This window comes from Polypterus senegalus, chromosome 16 (assembly GCF_016835505.1).
Source record: "Polypterus senegalus isolate Bchr_013 chromosome 16, ASM1683550v1, whole genome shotgun sequence".
NCBI classification, from domain to species: domain Eukaryota; kingdom Metazoa; phylum Chordata; class Cladistia; order Polypteriformes; family Polypteridae; genus Polypterus; species Polypterus senegalus.
Window position 1 is genome coordinate 27,417,389 of NC_053169.1, and position 24,008 is coordinate 27,441,396.

Sequence of the window (24,008 nt, forward strand, 5' to 3'; positions counted from 1 at the left end):
TTGTCCACTGTAAAGCTCTACTTCTTTTTCTTCATTTTTTTTATGCATTTGTGATCATTGCCTTACCATATGACTTAATTGTAAGTTAACCTCAACCTTTGAATATATTGCCAGGAATTCCCTTGAAGAACAGTATAATACATAGGAAAATGCATTTTTTCTTCATATCAGGTCATCCAGGTCCCAGTTCAGAAAAGCATCCTAAAATCAGGACACTACTAGCACTAAACCAGTCTACTCATATTAGTTTCTTAATTTGCAGTATAGTGTGAACTACTGTATAGGCAATCAAGTACATGTAGTTCACAAATTTGTAGTTTTGATATGTCTATCTATAGGAAGTTTTTCCCTGACTGTTATGGATAATCTAGAAACATTCTGAGAAACTGGTCATTCTTCATTTTAAAATTTGTGCAGTTTTAATTGTTTTAATATGTTTTTACTAATGATATTGTGAATTAGTACATAATGAAATATTAATAGAACAGAATTTTGCGCTACCTGGCATATTTCTATTATGTGATATTTTGTTGCAAATATTATAGAAATAAAACAATTGTTTGCTCTGTAGCCCACTGTATCAAATATTTTAATTTCTTTTCACAGAGCCCGTTTCCTTCTAGGTGGTCGCCACGGGGAGTTCAAGTTCCTTCCACCACCAGGCTATGCTCCCTGTTTCGAAGCTCTTTTGCCCAGAGAGAAAATGAGGTTGGAGCCTAGTAGAGAATATAAACAAGATCATGGCACAACCCGAGACTTGTTGGGACCAACAATTTCCCTTAATCAAGCTGCATTCACACCAATGCCTGTTGACACAAGTCAGGTACATTAGTTATCATGGATTAACCGAAAATAAATGTCAGTGAAGACAAATGCATACAAATCAATGTTTTATTAAGGCAAACAATAATATAAGGAAAGGAATTAAGCAAGAAGGAACATAGCAATAGAGTGATAAACATAAATCAAGAGATAATTACCCCCATTGGGCCTAACCTTCCCAGTTAAACTTCAATACTATGGTCTCATTTCCTACATCCCATCATTAACTCAACCCGAAGCTCAAGAAGTTGCTGGTAAAGTGATCTTCTTGTACCCTAAGCAGAGAGATATCATACACATTTTATTTTCACACTTTACAGCCCAGCCTATGTCCTAAACCACTTGTCATCCCACTCTAGCCTTAGTCCCAGTCAGGCCTCCTTTAACATTCTTCTACAAAATAGGTTTGAGCACGATATGCATACAAAAACCATACAAGGATTGTTCATCGCAGACAGAGCACTGAAGTACAGGACTTCTGGCTTGAGGCAGTTTCAAACTCCATGATGGGGGTTACTCCTGGCCAGGGTCATAATTATTTCCTGAATTTTCTGTGTGTGTGTGTGTTTTTTTTTTTGTTTGGAGATGCAGGGTGTGTAAATGTTCAGGCCAGCCAAGCCTTAATGCTCTCTGGTGACTCTAGAGATAACTCTATCCTTAAGCCTCTTGCAACACTTAAGGCCTAGGGCTACTTAAGCAGCCGGTGGACTGCACTACTTAAAAAGCCAAAACAGTGCCACTGCTTTTGTTACTGGTGCGTTATATGGCTGTTGTGTCACAAATAGCTTTAGAAATAATGAGAGAGGACAGGAAAGGACTGTGCTTTATCTTGTGTTTTGTTAGCTGCAGCAATGGTGTGAATCAGAAAGAGCTTTGCTTTTTAATTCTTTTGAGTAGCAAATGTAGAGGTAGAGCAAAATAATTAATCTATTTACTGATCTGGATCTGTAGCTTATGCAACAATGCAACATAAGTAATATGAACTTCATAATTACTGCTTTCATTTTTTTTAATGGTTGTGTGTTAGCAATGTGGTTTGTTATCCATCCATTATGCAACCCGCCATATCCTAACGCAGGGTCACGGGGGGGTCTGCTGGAGCCAATCCCAGCCAGCACAGGGCACAAGGCAGGAACAAATCCCAGGCTGGGCGCCAGCCCACCGCAGGGCATGCACACACACACTAGGGACAATTTAGGACTGCCAATGCACCTAACCTGCATATCTTTGGGAGGAAACCGGAGCACTTGGAGGAAACCCACACAAACACAGAGAGAACATGCAAACTGCACGCAGGCAGGACCCGGGAAGCGAACCCAGGTCTCCTTACTGTGAGGCAGCAGCGCTACCACTGCGCCACCTTTGTTTGTTATAGTTTTGCATTTTATATTACTATTTTATATATTAAATCTGTGCAAGAATTATAATTCTGAGCTTAACTACTAAGATGCATGTGCTCAAAGAATAAACTGAAGCTAATTTTTATTTAACCTGAGTATTGTTTATTATTAACTATATAAATATCAGTTGTCTGTCTTTTGTGGTTCACTGCATATTGGCAAAATGAAACAGATTACTCTTTTGAAACCTACAGTAGTACTATTAGTTATATTTACCCATTTTTGATATTAATGTTTAGATTGTGTTGCCACCTCACTTGGAACGTATAAGAGAAAAGCTTGCAGAAAATATCCATGAACTTTGGGTCATGAACAAGATTGAGCTTGGCTGGACATATGGACTGGTAAGAGCTCATGTATCTGCAAATTGTAGACCTTGCAGAAATTGCTTTAACTGAACAATAAACAGTAAGGTTTATTCATCTTCTACCACTTTACCCCAGTCACTTTGCATCCTGACAATTATTTTTGTTTAACAAATACACAGTGCATTTGAGATTCATGTGTTCAATTTGTGTACTGTGTCTAATATATTCAATTATAAATTCACCCTAATGATTAAAGATTTTCGTACTAAAGCAGTTCTTGCAAGTGTTATCGTGGCTATAATTTGAGCAAATTAACCTGACCTTAATTGAATTGCATATTTTCAAAACTCAATGTCCCCAGCTACATGAACTTATTTCAGTTAAAGTGATTTTCTGTTTTTTCTATAAGATGTGTAATTGTAGAATATTGACTCCCTTCCTCTCACTGCAAAATGTATGCAAATCATTTAAATATACAGTATTCAGTTCCCTTGAAAGTCATCATAAACAACATAAAGGTGACAGTCATTTGACCATAATTAAACAGGTAGGTACTACTTGTGAGTCCTTTATATCTCTAGATATAAAAAGCACCCTTTATAATGGTCATAGTCTTTGTTGGACAATTACTACAAAAATTAACACAAAGGGACATTCTTCTGATGTGAGAAACAAAGTCATTGAAATACACAAGGCAGGAAATGGCTACAAAAATACTGAAGAGTTTTGAATGTCTCATTAAGAACTGTTGAATCCATCATCTGAAAGTGGAAGGTTTGTCATAGCACCCAAAGTCTTACTAGAACAGGCCGTCCCACAAAACTACATTTCAGAGGAAGACAACTGGTGAGACAGGCTACTAAAAATCCAGTCGTAACTCTCAGAAATCTGCAATGCTCTGTGGCTCAAACTGGAATTAAGGTGCATGAGTCCACACTTTCAAGAGCTGTCCATAACACAGGCCTACATGGGAGTGTAGCAAGAGAGAAGCCATTCCTTAAGAGGTCCATATAAATGCATGTATGACATTTGCTACAAAGCATGAGAGACCCAGTTAAGATGTGGAAGAAGGTTTTATAGTCAAATAAGACCAAATTACATTTTTCTGGCCTGACTCAAAGAGGTATGCATGGCATAACACTAACGGTGCCAATGCCTCAAGTAACACCATACCTACAGTGAAATATAATAGTGGCAGCATCATACTATGGGGATGCTTTTCATGTGCTGGGATGGGGAATCTTGACGGAGTTGAAGGGACAATGGATAGACATGAACGCCACACAATATGGCAGCAGAAATTATTCCAGTCTGCTATGAACCTACAGCTTGGGAGAAGATTCATCTTTCAACATGACAGTGACCTTAAGCATAAGGCCAAAATGACACTGGAATGGCTCCAATACAGAAAGGTAAATGTTTTGGAATGGCTAAGTCAAAGTCCAGCTCTTAAACATTTTGAGAATCTGTGGCACTGTTTGAAAACTACTGTCCAGAGGCACCAGAACTGGTACATGCTTACCCTATAAGAATTAAGGATGTTATTGAAGCAAAAGGGTTCTTATAATGCTTTGTGGTGACTAATTATCCATGGTAAATGCAGTGAAAATTAAGTAAAGTGATTCATGTAGCCTTTCAAATTAGTACAGTAGATACTTTAAGTTTCTATTACTTTTCTGTTTCAGTTCCCAGTATTGACTTATTTTGTAGCTCTGAATGAGTCAGTTGTACAAATGCTATAGACAAATACTGTATATAATTTATCTCATCTAACCTTAAAGCTTATACCATTTGTACTACTAAGTCACTTTAAATTTAGATACTGTACATAAATTAAATTATTTGTCAAAGTATAAATTCCCATTGTGATCACTAACTATATATATTCCGGTGATATTAAACAACCAGCTTAATCAAAATAGTTACACTCTGTAAAGTTTTATCTTTTAAAATGCACGCATAATTTCTGCATTTCAGACAATCAGGATAATAAAGTGTGTGTTTATATGATGTGTAAGGAAAATATCAGCTCATTGTTTCCAAGGAATATCTGATATTATCCCTTTAAAATGGAGTAAAAGTGTATTTTTAACAGACAGTTTCTTCAGTGTATTGTGTACAGACAGGTGGATTAATGGTTAAATATAAAATCTCTTTTTTTGCATGGGGACGTGCTGTCTACAGATTAACTGTACCCCTAAATTCAAATTCTTCTTGTTTGCAGGTAAGAGATGATAATAAACGGCAACATCCATGTCTGGTGGAGTTTTCCAAGTTGCCAGAGCAAGAGTGTAATTACAATTTACAGATGTCACTTGAAACTTTAAAGTAAGGCCCTTGTCATTATTTCATCTTTATAAATACTGGGTAAATTTATACCAAATACCAAAATGCATGAATATTTCTGATAAAACCTTAGCAACAGTTTGAATGTTGTCCTTCCACAGAGTCGCCACCTTGGAGTACCTTGTGGCATAATCAACCAACACGAGCATGTACCGATAACCACTCTTACTCTTGGGAAGTGGGCCAGCAATTTCGAACCCAACCCTCTCCAAAGGGACATCCAAAATAGGCATCATGAGAGGGGAGCCATAGCGGGTCTATGAGCAGAAACAACTTGACAGTTGGTGTATGCTCTACAAAACTGACAAGATTGTGTCAATAGGAAGCTTTTCTGCAATACGCTCAAAAGTGTCTCCACGAAACCAGCTTTGTATCAGATCCACTAAGTTCTAAAATAATATAAAGAAGTACAATTCAATAGTACAAACCGGATTCCAAAAAAGTTGGGACACTATACAAATCGTGAATAAAAACTGAATGCAATGATGTGGAGGTGCCAACTTCTAATATTTTATTCAGAATAGAACATAAATCACGGAACAAAAGTTTAAACTGAGAAAATGTATCATTTTAAGGGAAAAATATGTTGATTTAGAATTTCATTGTGTCAACAAATGAGTTGGGACAAGGCCATTTTCACCACTGTGTGGCATCTTCCCTTCTTCTTACAACACTCAACAGACGTCTGGGGACCGAGGAGACCAGTTTCTCAAGTTTAGAAATAGGAATGCTCTCCCATTCTTGTCTAATACAGGCCTCTAACTGTTCAATCGTCTTGGGCCTTCTTTGTCGCACCTTCCTCTTTATGATACGCCAAATGTTCTCTATAGGTGAAAGATCTGGACTGCAGACTGGCCATTTCAGTACCCGGATCCTTCTCCTACGCAGCCATGATGTTGTGATTGATGCAGAATGTGGTCTGGCATTATCTTGTTGAAAAATGCAGGGTCTTCCCTGAAAGAGATGACGTCTGGATGGGAGCATATGTTGTTCTAGAACCTGAATATATTTTTCTGCATTGATGGTGCCTTTCCAGACATGCAAGCTGCCCATGCCACACGCACTCATGCAACCCCATACCATCAGAGATGCAGGCTTCTGAACTGAGCGTTGATAACAACTTGGGTTGTCCTTGTCCTCTTTGGTCCGGATGACATGGCGTCCCAGATTTCTAAAAAGAACTCGAATCGTGACTCCTCTGACCACAGAACAGTCTTCCATTTTGCCACACTCCATTTTAAATGATCCCTGGCCCAGTGACAACGCCTGAGCTTGTGGATCTTGCTTAGAAATGGCTTCTTCTTTGCACTGTAGAGTTTCAGCTGGCAACGGCGGATGGCACGGTGGATTGTGTTCACTGACAATGGTTTCTGGAAGTATTCCTGAGCCCATTCTGTGATTTCCTTTACAGTAGCATTCCTGTTTGTGGTGCAGTGTCATTTAAGGGCCCGGAGATCACAGGCATCCAGTATGGTTTTACGGCCTTGACCCGTACGCACAGAGATTGTTCCAGATTCTCTGAACCTTCGGATGATGTTATGCACAGTTGATGATGATAGATGCAAAGTCTTTGCAATTTTTCGCTGGGTAACACCTTTCTGATATTGCTCCACTATCTTTCTGCGCAACATTGTGGGAATTGGTGATCCTCTACCTATCTTGGCTTCTGAGAGACACTGCCACTCTGAGAAGCTCTTTTATACCCAATCATGTTGCCAATTGACCTAATTAGTGTTAATTGGTCTTCCAGCTCTTCGTTATGCTCAAATTTACTTTTTACAGCATCTTATTGCTACTTGTCCCAACTTTTTTGGGATTTGTTGACACCGTGAAATTTTGAATCAACATATTTTTCCTTTAAAATGATACATTTACTCGGATTAAACGTTTGATCTGTCATCTGCGTTCTATTACAAATAAAATATTGACATTTGCCATCTCCACATCATTGCATTCAGTTTTTATTCACAATTTGTTTAGTGTCCCAACTTTTTGGAATCCGGTTTGTATTTCAGCAATGTTTATTATTAATTTTCACTCTAATAATAAAATAAATAAATAAAATTAATGTTTTTGCTCATTTTAAGTAAAATAAAGTTTTCATTTAAAATTAAAATAAAGAGCTTTTGAAAAAAGGCATATTAAAGTGCTTAATTTTAGAAAAAATAAATAAAAAGGTGTAATTTGAGTTTCCCCTATCTTCTTTTCTCTTACCTTCATTTCACATAGAAACAGTCTCAACAAATATTAATAACTAAACAGCTCAAAAGATTTGTGCTTTGTCTCATAGTGACACTTCACATTACTACTTTTAATTATAGCCACCATCTCAATGCATATGGGGCAAACTGGTTTTAAACTCCTAGTGGGAAGTATTTTTCTGTGTATTTTCACTCACACACACACACACACACACACACACACACACACACACTCGCCTAACTTACAACGTTACTATGAATAAATGATTTGATTGACTGAATAGCGTCACATGGGATAAGTTACAATGCACGCAATTGGCCTGTGTGTTTCCTGTGGACATACATTGACTACCGTAAATGCAAGAAAAGTTGTGAAGAATAAAATAGAAATGATCCGTCCGAATATATTAATAGGTCGGAGTCCATACAGAACTGCTTCTGGGTCCGGATGCGGACTGTGCCTATTGGTGACCTAGGGTATAAAGGATACCAATAATAAAGGAAAAGAATTTTTCAAAATGTATACTCTAGATTAGCTTTGAATCCAGAGCAGTAATCACCTTTTCCCTTATTCTCTCCAGCCTTATAATATGACTTTACTTCATTCAGAATATACTTAAAATCTCATTTTTAGTTTGAATCAAAAATTCATGCAAAGCATTTGCAAAGCTTCTAATGAACTGTTCTTCTGCACAATGTTACTGTCATGCTTTTATCGTCAAAAATGTTAACAATTTCTATAAGTTTCTCTGTTTTTTTCTTATAACATTCGTAATATACAGTATGTCCATTTTTATTTTCTTTATTGTTGTTTAAGTTACTTTAGTGTTGATTGGTCAGTGCATTAATGTATTCTTTTTGTATGAGTTGTCTTGCTAAATTCATCCAGAATTGTGCCACATATACAGTAAATGGTTAAACATTTCTTTCAAGGACGTTGCTAGCTTTGGGATGTCATGTAGGAATTGCTGATGATCATGCAGAAGAAAAAGTAATAAGACTCAATCTTCCCTCAAGGTGAGTTTTTTTTTTTTCTGTTAATACTTTTTGTTAATATGTACAGTATGTCAAAGTTGCTAGATTCTCTGTTGTAATGATGCACATACTTTTTGCATATTTATTCCTTCTTTAGTTTCCAATATATTTTTCCTATATGTTTATGAATACAAGCATGTATTCTAAATACTATATGTAGAAAAATTGACTGGAAACTAGTCCGATTTTTTTTTTTTTTTACTAGTTGACTTTCTCTACCTTTTAAGTGTTCTACAAAGCACATTAATTATTTCTCCAAGACCTGATCTTGTGACTAGGAAGTAGTAAGTTGTAAGACATTCCAAGCAGGATAAAAGTAATAAAAAAAAATTAAACTGCTACTAGGAAGTGGTCTGTAGTATTTAAATGTGTTCTTTAATGGTGCAGTTATGAGCTGACAGGTGGATACAAGCCAGCACCCATGGATCTTAGCCATATTAAGCTGACTTCGACCCAGGAGGCTATGGTGGACAAGCTGGCAGAAAATGCACACAATGTCTGGGCTCGAGATCGCATTCGGCAAGGTTGGACTTATGGAATTCAACAGGTTAGTACAGTATGGTGTTATTAATAATTAAAATGGCTTCTAAAAAAGATGTAACAAATTGTGTTGGGCTGGAGAATTTATATCTAAAGGCTAAACTCGTTAAGATCTCAATAAATTTTTGAAATTTTAACAATCTGTCCAACAGAGTAACTGTTTGGCATCCTTTTTATATTTATGTTGTGATGTGGTGGACGGTCTTCTGGGCCTAAAATTTGAACTTTATCATATCTTTAATGCTTATTTTGAAGATAAAGCTAATTTTATTTTGTAGAATTGCAAACCACAAAAGTTCAAGTAGCTAAAACAACAATATTCTTCTGTGTGTGTGTGTGTGTGTGTGTGCTTGTTTATATTCCCTCTTCACTTTTTGAAAGGTGACGTCTTGTGGAGCTCAATGCAGAAACTGTATTACTGTGTTAGTTAAAAATTTGTAATGCTGAGTTAAAGATAATCTTGTACGTATAAGCTTTATTTCAGACCACACATCTTTTTTGATGTACAAAGATGACCATCTATTCTGTTTTCTCCCTATATGTGTGATATAAACTGTGTAGTTTTTATTCTGCTCAAGCAAGAAATGCAAGATTAGACTCTTAATAAGCATCATTTTGGTCTTCAGTAGTAATATTATAATTTCTGAATAATTTTTGTTTAAGCCTTTAAATATTTGTATTGACCATTTGGCTTGTTTATGTTTTGGTTTGTTACCATTCGTATACATTTCTTTTAAGCCTGCTCAGTTAATGCACTCAGCAGAACTTTACTTGATACCTGATTTGAACTATTTATCATTTCTTATTTTATTCATTATCATTGTCTTTTAACCCATCATTATATTGTTTGACATCTTTGTGCCATTCAATCTGAAATACTTAACATAATTTGTATTGCTTTTGTGTTTTCTTTTTTAAATTCTTTTGACAGCACTAACTGCATAAGGGCCTATATAAGATATACTGTATATTGATGTGTTGTTATATATTAGTTTTGATGTAAGTTGTGGCTTTCCTTTACTCCAAAGTAGTAGTTCTTATGCTAATTATAAAAATGGTTTCAAAATTAGCAGCTGGGTGATTTACTTTTTCTAGACTTATTTTTTTATGAAATTTACTATTTTAATATATCTACAATTTTTAGTATGTTTTTGAATTGATGATTAATTATTTAATAAAAAAACATACTGTAAAGCAGTGGTTTCAAACTTCAGTCCTGGAGGGCCGCAGTGGCTGCAGATTTTCATTCTAACCCTTTTCTTAATTGGTGACCAGTTTTTGCTACTAAGTAATTCCTTTTCCTTTCATTTTAATTGACTTGTTTTTTAAGATTTGTTCTCTTGAGTTTCTTCATTGTTCCTCTGAAATTGCATTAATTTCTTTCCTTAAATGGCACCCAAACAGAAATGAAACGTGAAGTGAGTGACCCAACAGAAAACCAACTGAGTCAAGGTCTTAAACTCCAACCAGTTTCACTCCAACCAGTTACTTAATTAGGAGCCGATTGTCGTTAAACTCATTCTTTAATTCCATGGCTTGTTGCAGCTCTCATCATGCAATGGCATACATTTCCAAAATTATTGATTTTCTCTTTTCTAAGAGAACTATTCAAATGTTTTGTGGACCTGAGCAGATCATCATTCTTGAGACCTTCATCTTTCGTTATTTTCAGATATTATATAATGGTCACAGTTTGGTGGTCATGTTTTGGCTCATTTTATATCTCATTATTGTTTGACTGCTAATTAAGGAAAAAGGAACAATTGAGGGGGCTGAGTCTTCAAGAACAAGTCAATTAAAATAAATTCAAAAGAAGTTAATTAGCAGCAAAACAGGTTACTAAGAAAGGGGTTAGAATGAAAACCTGCTGCTACTGCGGCCCTGCAGGACTGGAGTTTGAGACCACTGCTGTAAAGTATGTTTAGTTCTCATTGTAGTACATCATGTTAAATGAAATAGACTAAAAGTCGAATAAGTTTGTCAATGATGAAAATTTTCCCTGATTGTTCATGTAGGACATCAAGAACAAAAGAAACCCTAGGCTTGTTCCATATGCTTTGCTGGATGAACGAACAAAAAAATCCAATAAAGATAGTCTTCGAGAAGCAGTCCGCACTCTGTTGGGTTATGGCTACAATTTGGAGGCTCCAGATCAAGACCATGGTAGGCTGTGTAGTAAACTGTTCATTAATACAGTAGTAATAGCTTTAGTAATTTAACCAAAGAGGAGAGCTGTGTTTTTGTAGCTAGTGACTCCTTTAAAGTCTCATAAAGTCCTTATTATACAATGATTGTTTTTGCTGTAAAAAGCTTATGAAATTTGCCCCGCTGATACAAAAGTGCCTTGGAATATCTAATTCCAAAACCATGTCATATTGGTATTACAGTAGTTTTGATCACAAAGTATTGGTGTATGTTTTTCCAGTTTGTGGGCTACTATTGCAGTGTTGTTTGTCTCCTGTTATCTTTCCTGCTGGCAGTAATTGTGGATATTTATAGAGTACCCCACTGTGTAACACACCCTCACTGCACTTTCAAGACACACAGATATTACTTGAGCCAGTGCTTTAAGCCTTATGAAGTATAAAATCATTCTATCTATTGTGTCCAACTATCATGTCTAGCAGTTCATAATCATGTGGAGAATGTGATGTTGTTGCAAGAGGACACCACACTGTGAACAAAATGTAATGACGTTTCTCCTTCTTTTGTATGCAGGATGTAATTTCCAGTGAATTAATTTGTTGCTTAGACTTGACGTGAGTCTTCTTTTAAATGTTCAACAACTTTATTTCGAACAACAAAAACTCCATTTCCTCCATTGCTCCATTTCCTTCTGCCCGCCAAATTCCCCCCTCTCACATCTGGAATCACACAACATGCGCACAAAAACTCTCACTAAAACACATTCAATTAACGATGGTGCATTTACAAATATTTAAAAACTACTCTTGTTTAAATTAAAAGGTTCACTTACGTTACAGCTCTTACACAGAATAAATATAAATTCTGCAATATATTTTGTTATTTAAACTTAAATAATTAGGCTAACAGTTACTTCTGTTTTGTTGGTTTTGCATGTAGAAACAGCAGTGAGCAGTTGTCAAAATGTTGTCACTGTAGTTCAAGTGCATTCATCTGCAAATTATAATGTGTAGTTAATGGGCAAATGGATCTACAATGGTAGCAACAAACAATGCTAGGATTTAATGCTGTTGTCTCTTGTTTGTTATCGTGAAAGTAACAAAATTAACTCAGATTATGAATTTTATATCAATAACAAAAAAAAAGCAAAGGAGATAAACCTCTTTTTTTGATTTACTTTTCATTGTCTTTGTTCTTTATGTTGACAGACTTCCTCAGTGTGTATACCTGATATCTTCTATAAATGAGGTAGTAAGGCTCATACATACTATTTTTTTAAAAATTGGAATTAAATTTTACTAAGACATTGACTACCTTTAGTTATATGAATATGAAGTTTACACACCTAGCTACTTTATTTTACTCTTTTGCATCATTCGTAATAAAGTATTCCGTTGGTGTAATCAATTGATATATGTTTGCCAGATTGCCGTTCATATACAGTATTTTCCATACATGTTGTTGTATATATAGTTGTAGTATACATAGGTATTGTAATATATAATATACAACATACTATCAAATAGTTACAATTAGATTCCTATTTTAAAAAGAATACCCAGAATGATTAGTCTACCTTACCCATTAAACTTACCAAGCACTCCAAAACTCTATATACTGTAAGAGTATGAGAATATAGTTGGCACTTTCTGAGTTGATTAATTTCATTTTGTTTGGAAAGAATACTGTTAAAAAATGAAACACAAAATAGGATTGATTATTGTGGCCTGAATAGTCACTTGAGTAAATTAATTCTTCAGTAGGTTATATCTTTAAAGCATTAGTTTGTTCCTCATTGGACTATGTATAGGACTTGAGTGCATGTTGCAGAGAGGACATGTAATAATGACAGCATCAGCAATTTGTCTTAATCCCTGTTATAGTGGCAAACATTGTGTTGCTAAGTATTAACAAAGAAATAACCAAAATCTACAGAATATCTAAATTGACAAAGCTGTGCATCCCTGCATAGGTACAGAGTAACCATTTGTGTATGGGCTTTTGTAGCACAGTCATGTTTTATGCCACATGACTAGAAAAGCCTTGATATCATTAATTCATATCAAAGTGGCTGACATAACATGACAAACTTATTTGAAGTAGAATTGCACTTCCCCCATGTTTGCCATGACAATGGAACATATTGCATTTGGCATCTGCCAGCATCCCATGCCTATAGTCCATGCACCAATAAAATGAGGTGGTTCAGTGGGCAGATGGGGGAGTGACTTTCAATGAGGTAGAGGTACCTAATAAAGTGGCCTTCACTCTGTAGTATTGAGTAAAACTCATTTTAATCATGAAAACAATGTTATTTTCTTTGCCACTGCTGAGAGAAATATTATGCAAAAAAGTAATTATTATTACACATGTGCTCAGAGGAAAATGACAAGGGGGCTGGCATTTAAGGTAAAGAAATGATCAAGAAATGGAACAAGTTGATACCTCTATTATTCTTTAGCTTTCTATTAATAATAGTATGTATGTGTATGTGTATGTGTATGTGTGTGTGTGTGTGTGTGTGTGTGTATGTGTGTATTATATACAGGGTTGTCCAGATCCAGATTGTCTGGATGACTTTGATTTATGCGAGGGTGATTCCAGTTCGGCACGAACACGATTCTTCATGTCGTCAATTCGCACACTTCTCGATGGTCTGGGATTTTTCAGGTGATTTTCTATGTAATAAACTTAATAAGTTATATCGCGTAATGAAAATTGCATAATTAGATCTGGACCACCCTGTAAAAAAATCGTGGGACAAGACAAGACTTTTTCAGAGATATAATTTCATGTCCCGCGAGATGAGACTTTGTGCCAAGAGATGAACTGAAAACCTAACCTGTCCAAACGGGGGTAGAAATAAAAGACAAACAGTAGAAGAAGAAAAGACAAAGAGTAGAAGATAAAGTAGAACATTGAAAATTAGGTACAGCCATGTCACCTTCTGATTTAGGTTGTTGTAGGGTTGCCCTTAGAATGGGTGGATATTTTCGAATTCCAAATAAATTAAATTATGATTGAATCTAATTTCTTAAAACATGATTTGTTAATGTGTATGGGGGTGTTTTAAAATGGAAACAGAAGCTTATGGAGGATATTCACCTTGATAGTGTTAATTCTCCCTGTTAAAGTGAAATGGAGGATAGACCATATACGCACGTCTTGTTTAAGATTTTCCAAGCAGTCAGCAAAATGTTGTTGAAAAAGAGCTTTATATTTACTTGTGATGTTTACCCCTAGGTATTTAAACTGCAATGCTAAAAGAGATGGTGTCCAATCTAATGTTGTTTGCTAGAGAATTCACTGGAAAGAATACACTTTTGTTCAAATTAATTTTGAGTCCAGATATCTTTTCAAATTCTGCTAGCGCAGTTAGGGTTGCAGGTTTTTATGGGTCTGATATATACAATACCATATCATCTGCATATAGTGACATTTTCTATTCAAGTTCTTCTCTGAAAATTCCCTTTATCTTTGATGCATTTCAAAAGATAACAGCTAATGGCTCAGTCTGAAATAATGTTAATACAAACTGAAGCTTTTGGACTGGTATGCAGTAGTTTGATCCATGCACATGTTTGGGCCAAATCCAGGTTGCTGTAATATTGAGGTAATTTTGCTGCAAGATGTGATAGCTTCTCTAGCTCCATAGTCCTTTTAGTAGTGGAACTGGCTGATAAGTTCACACAGGATCAAATGCACAATGCCCCACTTTTCTTTCTATCTGTCAAATTGTATCATACATCTTGCATATCTGTAAACGTAGTACATGTATACATGAAAAATATAATGTGACTGTCTGTGACAGAGCCCAGTTTTCTTATGATGATGTTACAGTTCAAGGCTCCCAGCACAATCAAAAATCAAATAACTACAGGGAGATTCACTGGAAAGAGGATTCTATAATAACTCTCAATAGGACGAAGCAATCTGAACAAAACATGTGCTCCTCAGTATATGGAGCTTCGAACAAGCCGAGATGCCACTGCGTGGGAGCATTGTTTAACCTCCATTTGCAACTTCTGGGTGCAAACTGTCCATATCCCTTCACCCAGTCACTGGACTTCTCATCAGGATGGTGGTGTACAGTATTGAGCAGCACGTCTTCATGGTGCAAACCTGCTGGGCCACCAATTCATTTAAGCGATTTCAGAATCAACTGGATGATAATAGTTATTTCCAGCAAGATGGAGCAACGTGTTGCACATCGGCAAGGAGCATGGCAGAAATTGAGTCCTTCTTCGGCAAACAGGGTAATTTCAAAAGAGTTTTGGCCACCATGGTCGCTGGACCTGACACCTCCAGACTTCTTCCTTTGGGGTATACTCAAAGGAAAAGTCTATCAGAACAAGCCTCATACTATGCAAGATTTGAAGGAAAGCATCCAACGTAAAATTGCTGCTATTCCCCCCGAGATGCTTGCCGATACGTTCAGGAATATGGAGCGCCGCGTTGAAATGTGTCTGGTAGAAAATGGAAGCCACTTCCAGCATCGCATGTAATGTAATTGATTATACATACATCAAGATATATATCGTATTTCTTTTGGTTCAGATTACTTCATCCCTAGTGGGAGTTACAACAGAATATTCAGAGCTTCTTTCGAGTGAATCTCCCTGTAGTATGTTTTTTGTCCCTTGTTACTTTACCCTGCATTATGTTTAAACAAATAGCTATTTAAATTAAAAAAATACTTTAATTTCCAGTTTTATGATTACCTTTGTGAGCTGTTAAGTCACCAAACATTGAAAGTAATCTCTTGATATATGCCAGCATATTACTGGTGATAGAGTAGCCAAACCCTGTAGTCAAGCACAAGTACTGCCAAATAAAAAATACTCATTCAAAAAAGTACTTGGCTAAAGAAAAAAATGGTCAAAAGCTTCTGAAGTTACTTTGGTTTAAAGTTTAAAAGACTTTCAACATTTTCAAAAAACATAAAGCACATTTTTAAATAAATGAAATGTACTACCTACAATAAAACTGAAGTGACTAAAAAGGATGCATAATACAAAAATAAAATATTGTATGCATTTTACACAAATCAACATTGTTTTTAAAAGGTTGAAAATCTTTTCAAAACATTCAGTTTGGGCAACTAAAAACATAACCCTATGCAGTTCAGACTAAATTAACTTCAAAGTATTTCTGTAACATAAATCCCTTCACAGAAGCTTACTCCCTCCATTCAAAAGGAAATATTAATTGCATTATTTTGAAAAAGGATTACATTATTTACCTATTTTTTATGAAAATGTGTTGCTCTCAATTAACAAACGATGTTTACTTCTGTCTAGATTACAACTGTGCATACAGCTTAAAACTAATACTAAGCATCTGCTTAATGTGTCACTTCAATGACACATTTTTGCAAAATAAGTCAGTTTTTTTGATTCGTGGCAATAAGCCTCTATCTCACTGTTTAATCTGTATACTAGTAATCTTAAGCAGAACAAACAGCATGTGCATGCTTGACAATGAAACCACAGTGACCATGTTTAGAGTAGGTGAAAGCCATGCATTAGACAGACTATTTAGTCAAGTGCTGCAAGACCACTTCTGCTTTTTTAAAATATATGTATATTTAAATATACAGTATACATTTTACTTTTGGAAACAGAAATCTGTAAAGTATGTCATCACTATAGTTTTTGGATATGATTTGGAGATATAATTGTGTATAAATATCTTGGCACCCATTCCCTTAATGATTTTACATTGAATTATATTCAGACTTATCAGAGTAGACATATTGTGTGATTTTGACTGTCAGTATTTTCATTTCCATTCTCTGGTTCAGTAAACAAAACCTGAAGAAACTCAAGGTGGTTACCAGAATGGAAGACAAAATATTAGGGCTGATGTAAATAACTTAAGTGAACATGTTTTAGAAAGTGATGCTGAGCACGCCAGGAAAGAGCTTGACTAATAACAGAGAATCAATTCATGCAACTTTTATATTTAACAAATCTTGTGTTCATTGTATAATTTCAGAAATTCCTACTAATATGTGTTTTTCTTATAAATAAAATTAAGAGATTACTTTGCATATTAAATGTAAATAGATGATTGAATGCAATTTTTCTTCTATGAATTGAATTTTTGTTTTTGAAGGTCCAATTGAAAATTAATTATGATATTCTTGTATTGTTTTCACTGGAAATCTCCTTTGATAGCTTCTAAGATGTTGATTAGTAGATTTTCTAGCATGGATACTTTATAATAATGTAAAGCATATAATATGCCTGTTTTTAGTCAGAATTCCTAGGCATTATGTTTGTTTTTATATTTTCAGCTGCAAGGTCAGATACCTGCAACGTTTCTGCTGAGCGCTTCCGGATTTTCAGAGCTGAGAAGACATACGCAGTGAAAGCTGGGAAATGGTACTTTGAGTTTGAAGCAGTGACTGCTGGAGAAAAGCGCATTGGTTGGTCAAGACCTGGCTGTTTACCAGATAAGGAACTGGGGTCAGATGATCAGGCCTTTGTTTTTGATGGCTTTAAAGTAAGTATATGCGTCATTATTAATTTTCCAAGAGATACTGTAGCATACTGCACATAATTTACCAGTAAATGGGGATATACATTTTTTTTTCAATATTTTTATTATGATTTGAGGCTTGAACAAGAATTTCTTAAAAAGTTACTGTCTCATATCATAAACTGTTATGAGCAGTCATTAGTTTCTTGGCTTGGGTGAATTTATGTTTGTATAGTAAAGTCACTGCTTACATATATATGACTCTTAAAACTGTGGCCATAGTGTTACTTCCAGGACTTCTATATAAATGTAATAATACTTTGGGACATACACCTGCCAACATCATCACTATCCTGTTCCCTTTACCAGTAACACCTTCAGCAAATACAGGCTGGATGTGATAGTTTAAACAAGAAATAAACATAAAAGTAATTCAAAATTTTGTATAATTTTACAGGCAATATGCCACTGCACTGTTTGTCCATTGGTGAACCTGACACACACGGATCATTTTGATGAAAATAGCATCCAGTAATCTACTGAATCATATATTGTTTAAAGATAAGCAGAAAATGTGGAATATATCACATTATTATGTTTTTGATCAATTATTGTTATTTTTTTAACAATCACATTTGATATATTATTCATGAAAGTAATCGGAATCCAAACTCTTGTGATATAAGGACTTAGTCAGAAAGCAAGCAGTTTTCCTTTATATTTATAAAAGTGCTGTTTGTTATTTGTTTAAAGTATGTTAAATTAATAGTGAACTAAAAGGTTATGTACTTCTTAGTCAGACTAAGAAATTCTGTCCTAAGACTCTAAGAGACAACCTTAATCTGATTATATTTTCCTTAGAAATAAGATGTGAAAAATATTTCTTAGAAGTTACTGCGTTTATTCCAAATTATGTAAAGTCATTAGGGAAAATATTGTTGTCTCATCAGTCAGTATTTTTTACAGGCTCAGAGATGGCACCAAGGAAATGAGCATTTTGGCCGTTCCTGGCAGGCTGGGGATGTTGTGGGCTGTATGGTAGACTTAAACGAGCATACCATAATATTTACCCTGAATGGTGAAGTCCTTCTTGATGACTCCGGATCAGAGCTTGCCTTCAAGGACTTTGAAATTGGTGAAGGTGAGGTAGTTTTTAAACAGTTTTTAGCTCAATGATTTAGAAATGTGTAATTGTTGAATAGTGTTTTTATGGGAAGAGTCGGAATCAGTGCATTATGGTATTTAATGAGGTCATTTATGAAACTCATAAAATGAGTACTCTGAAAGTCTGCTATTATAGTACATGGAAAATCAAAGGATTTCATGATGTTTTTGTGTGTAATCTCCAGATTAGAGTAGAATGTTGTTTATTAAAAATGCTAAACTCAGAACAAATACATACTTTGTAAACAGTTGCATACATACAGATTGATAGATATAACTTTATTTGTCACCAGATGGAACCTTATTTGTCACCAGGGGAAAAATCTGGCTTTTTACAGAAGCTCAATAAATAAATATACACACACTTTGGTCTTGAGATACTCCAGAATGACTATAAAGCAAGGCAATTAAAAAAATGAAAAATTCTGACTTGGCTGTTACACTCACATTGAGGCATTATGCAGATGTATTGCTGTTGGTATAAAGGAGCCCCAGTAGTATTTCTTACCATATTTTGGCTGAATAATTAATTTGTTGGGTGAAAGTCCTCGGTGTTTGTGTGTTAGAGAGAGGATTTGCAGCATCTCAGCACTCAGTTTTGTTTTAATCCTCTCCTTTGCTACAACCTCCAGGGGTCCAGAGTGTGTCCTATAAGTGAGCTTGTTATTTTAATTCGTTTGATGATTTGGTGGGGCTTTCTTGAAGCAATATTACCAGCCCAGTCCAATCTGTTATTAATGTGGAACCCTTGTACTTGAATAGACCACCTGTACATCGACTCCTTAAATAGTCACTGAACATAGACTTCCTTTGGTCCGGGGGTGGTCAATAAGTAGTTCCTTGGTTTTGCTGAGGTTAAGATGTAGACAATTCTCTTTACATCAAGAAACAAACTTTTCCACCTGACTCCTATACTCTGTCTCATCCCCTTTATTGATATACCCCATACGTGCAGAATCATCTGCAAATTTCTGCAAGTGACATGATCTGGTGTTATATTTGTAGTCAGAGATGTACAACATGAATAGAAAAGGACTGTTCCTTGTGGTGCTTCAGTTTTGCTCATATCTGTTCAGAAACACAGCCATTGAGTCTCACAAACTGTGGTCTTCCCAACAGATAGTCCATTCTCCAGGACATCAAAGGATCATTCACCTGCATATCATAGTTCTCAATACAGTTTTGTTTACAAGGATCATTTTGTCTAGCTGAATATTTCATGAGTGTTATATTTTTTACAACTCTTGCCTCTTTGATCCAGCGTCCCAGTTTTTAATCACTTTGTAGGTAGAGTCTGCATATTCTTTACACTCTAGGAAAAAAAAATCTCTGTTAGATTAATTTACAATTTTAAATTGGCCCTGTGTGAGTGACAAATTACAGTATTGCTTCTAATACTTATACACAATCTGTCTCTCTCTCTCTCTCTCTCTCTCTCTATCTATCTATCTAAAAAATATATAACACAGCATTTCTCATATCCATTGCATTGACTACTAGCTACTTGTACGCAAGCCAAGATACATCTGTAACTTTCTACTGTTTGCTCGAAATTCAAACCTCACTTTCTGTCACAGCAGAAATCTAGATTTGTCAAACCACATTTCCAAATCTTTGGTTGTTCCTCTTCTTAGTGTACCTGTCTTATACAATTGAACTCTGGCATTTTCTTCTGCTGCTATGGCCCATCTGCTTGAAGGTCCTTCATACTGTGTGTTCAGAGATACCCTTTTGAGCCCCTCTATTGTGGAGAGCTGTTTTTGATTTATGGCGTTTGTTAGCTTAAGCGAGTTTAGACTGTCATCTTTTACGTCCATCATTAACAATTTGTTATCGCCCACAGATCTGTTGCTTATTTGATGTACTTTGTTATCACACCCTATTACTCTATAAATTATAGTGCATGAAAATCGCTTGGACGTCAGCTAATTTCTGAGATGACACAAGTTGCATCGAGCAAAAATTTCTTTTTTAGGAGATCACACATAGAATTAAATTGATATGTAAAACATGTAATGTAGTATTCAACATTTTTGATGTGTTAGTTATGCTATTACTGTATGCGTGTTTTTAAATTAGTTTTAACAGGTTTTAAGTATTTATAAAAAATTAATTATAATTATTTTTTCAATTTACTTTTATTCAATAGGGTTTATTCCTGTCTGTAGCCTGGGAGTTTCAGAGATTGGGAGAATGAATTTTGGCAAGAATGTTGGCACATTAAAGTATTTCACCATATGTGGGTTACAGGAAGGTTATGAACCATTTGCTGTGAACATGAACAGGGACATTACCATGTGGATGAGTAAGCGGCTGCCACAGTTCACTCCTGTTCCTTCAAGGCACGAGCACATTGAGGTGGGCTGTCTACAAGAAACATGAGCCAATGTCATCCAGAAAGCATTCTGGCCATTTTTTTCATTTTGATGTCTGAAGCACTAATTCATATTTATTCCTTACAGTTAATGTCAAAATGTTTATTTTAATTATTTAACTCCAGATGAAGAGAAATGAATAAGCGAGTTGTAAAATATGTTGCATATTATCTAATGCTGCATTTTACACTCCCAAGCATGTGCAATGATCAAAGATGCTTACAGTTAAAGCATCTGTTTCTTCATTATCCTTCCTTATTTAGCACAAAAAAGATGTGTGGTAGTGTTAAGTTGTTTTGCATTTACTACTATAGGAATATTTTCAGTGTTAAAGGATTTGGTAGCTGGAATGTATAGTCAGTTTACAGTAAATGAACTAGAAAAAACACAGTTTCTTATTCACACTGTTGTTTTCCAAGGTAACTCAAACTTTCAATTGCTTGGAGACCCAGAGCTGAAATAAGAATCATTCAACTTTGCCAGTGGGAAAAAGTTAGAAATGCTTTAAGATTGAGGGCAGAGGAAACTCTTCTCTTAGATGCTTCTATTTTCATTTTTTTTTTTTCACTACATAGATTCTATGGCAAACCCACTCTGCATCTTAATTTGTGTTTAATGTTGTTATAGGAAATTATTCTTTCTGTATTTAATTGTATAAGAACTTAAATTCACATATTCTTTTCTCCACATTTGTGTTTAGAAAAACTATTGCAAACCTTCTACTCAATCTGTTGCATCACGTTTTTTGTAATCTTTTAGCAATGCACCATCATAACCTCCAGTCTTTCTCCTATCAATATATTAACACTATTGACTAATAACTGACTCGTTTTCTTTAATCAGGTCACAAGGATAGATGGGACAATTGATAGTCCTCCATGTTTAAAAGTGATTCAGAGATCATTTGGATCACAAAACAGCAACACCGATATTGTATTTTATCGCTTAAGTATGCCTGTTGAATGTGCAGAGGGGTATTCAAGGACACCGGGCAGTAGTTTGCCCCCAAGCAGCAGCTACATTTCACCAAAGAAAGATCTTGAAGATTTTGAATCTGATTCTGACTTTGAAGTTCTTATGAAAACTGCACATGGGCACTTGAATTCCAATGGACCAGAGAAGGAAAAGGACAGCATAAAGGATGAATTCAACAACCATAAAGACTATACACAGGAGAAACCTTCTAGACTTAAACAGAGGTTTGTGTTGTTGCTTGATCTTATAACAATATAACTTTTTCTATAGATACAGTAATCCAACTGAGAGTGTTAATAGTTGAGGTAATCTGGGGACTTAAATACAGTTTAACATTTATCTCCATCCATTTTTGCATCCTTTTGTTTTTTGATGCACATATTTGTAGTCTGCAGTGTGCACACATACTCAGTCCTTTCAATATGTGGGAGTATAATAGTGTTGGCTTTTTCAAAAATGCGTTTGCTTTGATAAAAAATATACTGCATCAGTTCACTACAGAAATAATGCAATGAAATTCCTATTTCCATGTTTGACCAATACTTTCCCAGAGTCCTTATCCAGTGGTTCAAATCCTGCTCCATTATGTTTAATATACATCTGTCCCATTTTAAAAATCTGTTTATAATATAACATCACACAATAATAGGTAGTGGTGAATGAAACTGCTGAGTTTTGAGAAATTGATGTTAAACTTCAATTTGCATGCGATTTAGGAAATGTAACTCTCACTAAAAAAGGGTGTTTCGGAGTTTTAAAAGTTTTTGATGGTTGAAAGAAAGGAAGGTTGTCCTTTAAGGGTTTTGAACACTGTACACCTCAGCTGGTTCTGTATATTTCTCAAAAGGGTCTAAATGAAACTAAACAAAGAAAAACTGCCTTTTGGAAATGCAACATGGCTAAACACAAACCATGACAAAATCACTTACTTTAAGACAGAAATTGCTGTAATCCAGCAAGACAAGGACATTGCAATCCAAATTAGTTTAGCAGAAAATGATTTACCAATGGTCTTGGAGGACATCCTGCTTTAGTAAGCACAAAACTTTGTGTGTCCTGACAATGCTGTCTTCTGATCAGCTCCGGCACACTTCTGCTGCCTGAAGGGAATTGTTCTTATTCCTATTGCTGTACTTTTATTCCTGAACAGTACAGTACTTGCAAAAAGTGTTGATGCAATGCAAGAGGTTGCCAGTGATGGGAGGTCACAACCGCAAGCAACTGTGTCAGAACAACAACAACATTTATTTATATAGCACATTTTCATACAAAAAGTAGCTCAAATTGCTTTACATAATGAAGAATAGAAAAATAAAAGACACAGTAAGAAAATAAAATAAGTCAACATTAATGAACATAGAATAAGAGTAAGGTCCAATGGCCAGGGTGGACAGAAAAAACAAAAAAAACTCCGGACGGCTAGAGAAAAAAATAAAATCTGTAGGGATTCCAGACCATTAGACTGTCCAGTCCCCCTCTGGGCATTCTACCTAACATAAATGAAACAGTCCTCTTTGTATTTAGGGTTCTCACGGAAGGACTTGATGATGTTCATGTAGACTTCTGGCTTTTGATCCATCCATCATTGTTGGAGCATCATGATGCTTTGAGTAGGTGGTGGTGGCGCAGGCACCGGAAAAAAAAGCAGAAGAGAGAGTAGGGGTCAGTACGAATTATAGAGCCACCATGAATAGTTATTATGATGAATTGAACATACAGAGTATCAGGATTAAGTTAAAGTGAAGTTATGAAAAGGCCATGTAAAAGTAATGTGTTTTCAGCAGTGTTTTAAAGTGCTCTACTGTATTAGCCTGGTGAATTCCTATTGGCAGGCTATTCCAGATTTTAGGTGCATAACAGCAGAAGGCCGCCTCACCACTTCTTTTAAGTTTTGCTCTTGGAATTCTAAGGAGACACTCATTTGAGGATCTGAGGTTACGATTTGGAATATAAGGTGTCAGACATTCGGATATATACGATGGGGCGAGATTATTTAAGGCTTTATAAACCATAAGCAGAATTTTAAAGTCGATCCTGAATGACACAGGTAACCAGTGTAGTGACATCAAAACTGGAGAGATGTGCTCGGATTTTCTTCTCCTAGTTAGGATTCTAGCAGCTGCATTCTGCACTCTTTGCAAACGATTTATGTCTTTTTTGGGTAGTCCTGAGAGGAGTGCGTTACAGTAATCTAGTCGACTGAAAACAAATGCG

The 24,008-nt window shown here is 35.5% G+C and overlaps 1 protein-coding gene across 3 annotated transcripts in view; it reads left to right on the plus strand.

The window, feature by feature from the left end:
• Positions 1 to 24,008, plus strand: part of ryr2a (ryanodine receptor 2a (cardiac)) — a 612,010-nt gene that overhangs the window by 351,399 nt on the left and 236,603 nt on the right. For all 3 annotated transcript variants that reach the window (XM_039738686.1, XM_039738687.1, XM_039738688.1), the window contains exons 21-30: positions 607 to 823; positions 2,462 to 2,566; positions 4,755 to 4,858; positions 8,011 to 8,094; positions 8,500 to 8,659; positions 10,668 to 10,815; positions 17,096 to 17,304; positions 18,247 to 18,421; positions 20,594 to 20,802; positions 21,663 to 22,018. In XM_039738686.1, coding sequence (XP_039594620.1) covers positions 607 to 823; positions 2,462 to 2,566; positions 4,755 to 4,858; positions 8,011 to 8,094; positions 8,500 to 8,659; positions 10,668 to 10,815; positions 17,096 to 17,304; positions 18,247 to 18,421; positions 20,594 to 20,802; positions 21,663 to 22,018 — 1,767 coding nt within the window. The remainder of the gene's footprint in view (positions 1 to 606; positions 824 to 2,461; positions 2,567 to 4,754; positions 4,859 to 8,010; positions 8,095 to 8,499; positions 8,660 to 10,667; positions 10,816 to 17,095; positions 17,305 to 18,246; positions 18,422 to 20,593; positions 20,803 to 21,662; positions 22,019 to 24,008) is intronic.